Consider the following 5,266-nt stretch of genomic DNA (forward strand, 5'->3'; position numbering starts at 1 on the left):
AGGTTGTGGAGCATACTAGCCTGCCTATCGAGCTATATTGCGACAATAGTGCAGAAGTAGTCCAAACCAATGACCCAAGGTTCCATAGATGAACAAAATACACTGATAGGAAGTATCATGTTCTACATGATATTATCCGGCAAGAAAATGTACTTGTAGCTAGAACATTGCATTGGAACACAACTTTGTTGATCCATTATCAAATGTGTCATTGATCAATAATTTTGATCATCATCTGGATAACATTGGAGTTAGGTGCAATTTGAATTGGCTATGAGAGCAAGTGGGAGCTGTTGGGATTTATATGCCCTAGCATAGCAAATTCCTGTTTGGATTAATTGACATATGTTCTTGACGTTTCTGAAATATTTATGTTTTATACAATTGGTGAATTCAATGTATTATATTTCGATTCACTATGAAATTGATAGTGTCCATGTAATTACAAGAAATATTTATATATATGTATGTGATGGCAATCAATGCATGATATATAAATAGTAATTATAAATTGTTCATAGTCGGTAATTATGGATGGACTCATAATTAATTAAGACTTGAACTGGATCCGCGTTAGGTTGAGATATATTGCGAGAGCCGTCGTATGCAATTACTCCCTATCACCGTCATGGCATTTGACTCTTAAGCATGAGAAAAGTATAGACTCTTTTATTAATTAATAATTACTTTGATTTGTTCGGCGGATTCTTCGGGATCCTTAGACCGACACTTTGGGTAGTTATGTAATTAATAGTTAGAGGGTTATATTTTCAATATTTGCATCATTGCTACTTGTATTTATTTTGTATTGATTATGGTTGATCACAAAGTAAATTCGAAGGCCTTCGTGTGTTTTTAGATAAAATGATTTATTATATATTTATTTATTTAAATTATTATTTTTGTCAAACAAATGTTTTATTGTGATCGAGCCAGAAATAATCAGAGGTACCAAAATAGATATATTAATTAAGTAGTCGGATTGATGGCTTTATTTATCCGATAACTAATTATGCATAGAGGGGTCAAAGTGCAATATTGACTTAGAGGTTATTTATTATTTAATTGGAGTTCAATTAATTTCTTTTAGTGGAGTAGAAATTAATTTATGAATTAATTGAATTGGGTCCATGGACCGGGCCAATTATTAATTCATTGTAGCCAATAAAATAATAGGCCCAATGGATTCTCACTCATAGCCCAACTTGATATTGGAATCATATTAGATTTGAGACATATGAATTAGAGATGGAGAAGGATTTGTTGTTTCCTTTTCTTTACCTTTATGTTGCCTATAAATATACATGGTCTATGTATATTTTGGGTGTGATTTTGATGAGAAGAAGAAAGGAATAAATTTTCTCTCTCTAGAAAATTAGAGTTTATGTTCTCATCTAATGGAGACTCCCACAAGCCTAGTTTTCCAAGGTCATTCATGGAGGCATATGAGTGATTCCTAAAGGCAAAACAATTACCAAGAAGATGGAGATCCAAGGGTAAGGCATCTTGCTAAGGGATCTACAATAAGTGAGAACATTCACTTTAGAGGAAAGTTTTAAAGGTTTACTCAGACCTTTGATGTAAGTATTCAATCCATGCATAAAACTTGTCTCTATGTGATGAATCAAGATCTATGAATCAAAATCCCTCGAAAAGTTTTTAAAAACTTGCACGTTTCCCAACACCAACATCAGTGCAAGCTCAATATAAGAAATGTTCTAAATGCGGTTGTAATAGTTTGATCAGAAGACGAGGGAGATGCCACTGGTCAGCAAATCATCCGCTAAAATTTTGTTCGTGGCCTCTGACGGATGAAAGCCATCCCAGAAGACGTACTCTGATGCATTTGCACACGTTCCCACTGACTTGGCGTTGCATAGTATCGATGTTTCTAGCAATCCTGTACCACAACATGCCTTCCTTGCCTCAAAGAAACCTACAGTGACAGCACTTTGTCATGTTAAATCTTGTCATTGCCACAACGCTGGCCTGGACGAGCTCAGGAAGCTGATTGAGCAGGCCAAGGCTGGCAAAAACTAGCAATAATCTATTACATAATATAATTATGGGAACAAACCAATTAGAAGTTTCACAGTAGTTGTTGTGGTTGTGGATATAGGCCCTCCAAATTTTACCATCAATTTTTAGTAACAAATTCTGGCTCAGCCAGGTTTGTCCCATTGGGATTCTGTAACAGGTGGGCACATGGTTATTTACCTAAAAACTCGAACTATTGGGTAGTGTAGCATACCCACCCATTTATACACACTTCAACCCCCATTCAAATCTGTTGTGGGACAAGTTCTACTTGTAACATTCTCCCCCATCCAAACCCGCAAAACACCCTCGTTGCGGTCGGACCACCCTACTTACCTGAGTACAGACCCGGACCACCCTACTTACCTGAGTACAGACCCGGACGCCCTTCGGGCCAGGCGCTTGGCGTGACATCAGATTAAAGATTGGGTTTGACTCTAATACCAACTGTAACGAGTGGACGCTTGCCCATTTACCCAAAAGCTCGAACTATTGGGTAGTACTGCTTACCCACCCATTTATACACACTTCAACTCCCATCCAAATCCGTTGTGGGACAAGTTTTATTTGTAACAGATTCCTATAAGGTAAAGATGATCAATTGTCTGTTCTGATTAAATTTAGACACTTTCAGGAGCCTTGTCCTGCGATGTCCATTGGGGATTAGGGGTATTGAGTGTGCTAGCTATCTCAAGTTGTGCAGCTTATATTCGCCTTTGGACAAAAATTTAAAATCAGGAAAAAGAAAGACTTTGAATTTCACCGTTGGACTGGTTCTAGCAGGGGACCTAATTGCGAAACTATCCAATCTTAGTCCAGCTTGAGATTTAAGGCAGAGAAGTGAAAAGTTTTTCATACCATTATCAGCAGGATCTGTGACAATGTTGTAAAGTGGCTGGTAGATATCCAAAACAACAATTTTGAGGCCGGAAAGCCTGTTTTGCAACCCTTGGGAGGTGGCATTGAGCTTATTATTGAATGAGACTGCATCTTTGTTGAATTTGGTCACACATTCGTTGCTGTCGGAGCCAAATAGTGTAATGGCAGCAGGAAGGCATCCAATTGGGGGAAGCGTCGTCACTCCAATCTTCCTTGCTCCCAACCCATATAAATCCTGTACTAAGAAATGTTTAGAAGTAACTAATAAATGAAAGCAGTAGAGTACATATTTACATACATTGTCGATTGTCAATTTGGGACATAAAAATGTCCCAAATTGGTTTTACCCTTTCAACCCTAGCAAAACTAAAAGCAACAGCTGATATTCCCTCAATCGATTCCATTTCTGAACACATTGATTCAGATTTAAGCAAATTAATGTCATTAATTCTTGCTCATTTTTTAAAGATAAAATGATACGTAGTAGGTATAGCATTATAAAGAATTGTCTACGACAGAAGTTGATGACTATAATATATACAACAGAGGGAGTATGTTATAGGTTTATAAAATACAGTACAGAGAGAAATTACATATGTATAAATTAAGTATATGTTATGTAATGTACCTGAATGAATTTTACATATGATTGTATGAGAATGTCTGAGAACTCATCAGGTGTGTAGACCTTGTAGAGAAGAGGATTGATGTAATAGTTCTGAGCAAAGTCACTACTCCCAGCACTGACAAGGTAGATTGAGCCAGAGATTATGGACGAAGCATTCGATTTCCCGGCAGTCCCTACCAGTTTCTTCTGGTACTCCTTGAAGTACTGTAATTGTTGACTCAATGGAATTGCATCCTACATCACCAAGCTCCGAATAAGATCATCATCTTAGAAAAGAATTTATATTTAGATACATATGTGTGTGTATATTATATATGTATATATTTATTGTTTATATTCCTCACATTATACTTACATATAATTTTGCAGTAGTTTCATAATATCCAGACGAACCTGAGGCAAAGTTGGCTCCAATCAAGAGGTTATTTCCCTTGGCTTTTTTGGTAAGGTATGCTGGTGGGTAAGTAGTAAAGCCTAAGTTCTCAGCTGCATTTTAGGGGAAAAAAAGAAATTGAATGCATCAAAAATTGGAGAACTCTCACTGTGTGTTGTGTGTGTTTTTGAGAGAGAGAGAGAGAGAGAGAGAGAACCAGTGAAGTCTGAGGCAAGCTTTCCATTACAGAATCTTCCAGTTGGTCTGTGATTGATAAAGTCTCTCCCATAAGGAGGGAAGTTTGCTTTGACAATGGTGGATAGGTGGTTGTTGTTGCCCACATCAACAACAGAGTCCCCAAATATGAACAGAGCTGGAACCAGAGGCTGCCCATTCACCACATACAGCACCAGAACATCAAGGAGAAAGGAAGTCAATAAAAATTGTGAAATTCCCATAATAACTTAATTAGATAGATAGAGAGAGAGAGAGAGAGAGAGAGATAAAGAAGTTGGGGAGATGGAAGAATGGTCACAGAGGAGGAATTTAAACACCTTGGAAGTTGCGCTTAGCGTGCCATAAATGGTTGTTGGCAAGTCTTCATCTTAAATAATTTGATCATTTCGAACCTATTACACCATGAGACATGGCTAAAATCTTAAAAAGAAACATGCATAAAGGACTCTTTATTTTAATTTCAACTCAAATTAAAGGAAAATGATTTTTATACCCACTTGTTGCATTGAATTGCTACACATACTGTTTTTAAATGGTTATCTATTCCATAAATAAATGTATGACTCCTACCACTTATTTGCGTTTTGCATAAATAACAAATCAAAAGTAACTCATTTAGGCGTCTATAAGTGCAAAAATTCCTTTAACCAAAATAGTTGAAAGAAATAATACAACAAAAATAACAATTAACAAGAATTATCTAGAAAAAATGCGTATATTGCTCTCTATCTTTATTGGAGGGTCTAGTCTCACAATTAAACCCAAATTTGCCATTTAACTTTACAATTTACACACAAAAAGTGATATACAAAATGGTCTTTTACTTGGAGGTGGAACACAATTATCAAAAATGAGAGTGCCCATATATGGACAAAAATTGTTGGTGGTTCCAAGTAAATTCTTTAATGGCGTGACTTGCTTAAAGCATGCCTTGAGCTGTTCTAGCTTCTACTTCACCTTCCTTGTGTCTATGACAAATTCCAGAAGTGTGGCACATGGATTTAGACACATACAAATATAGATTCACACACACACACACACACACATATATAAAATATTTATATAGGTGCAAACATCAGTGGCTGACCTTCCCATGTTGTATTGTGTGCCCT

At 36.6% G+C, this 5,266-nt stretch overlaps 1 protein-coding gene across 1 annotated transcript; it reads right to left on the reverse strand.

Annotated features, from left to right (window-relative positions):
- Nucleotides 1–1,578: 1,578 nt before the first annotated feature.
- Nucleotides 1,579–4,414, reverse strand: LOC132310073 (GDSL esterase/lipase At5g22810-like). The gene is made up of 5 exons (XM_059808313.1): nucleotides 4,135–4,414; nucleotides 3,900–4,030; nucleotides 3,545–3,778; nucleotides 2,896–3,151; nucleotides 1,579–1,936 (listed from the first exon to the last, which is right to left on the reverse strand). The coding sequence occupies exons 1-5, from the start codon at nucleotides 4,373–4,375 to the stop codon at nucleotides 1,743–1,745; spliced, it is 1,056 nt and encodes a 351-aa protein (XP_059664296.1). The 5' UTR covers nucleotides 4,376–4,414; the 3' UTR covers nucleotides 1,579–1,742.
- Between the last annotated feature and the right edge of the window lie 852 nt (nucleotides 4,415–5,266).

Source organism: Cornus florida, unplaced genomic scaffold, assembly GCF_030987335.1.
Source record: "Cornus florida cultivar Cherokee Brave unplaced genomic scaffold, ASM3098733v1 CherokeeBrave_3.0.0_Hap2_Chr05, whole genome shotgun sequence".
Lineage (NCBI taxonomy): Eukaryota > Viridiplantae > Streptophyta > Magnoliopsida > Cornales > Cornaceae > Cornus > Cornus florida.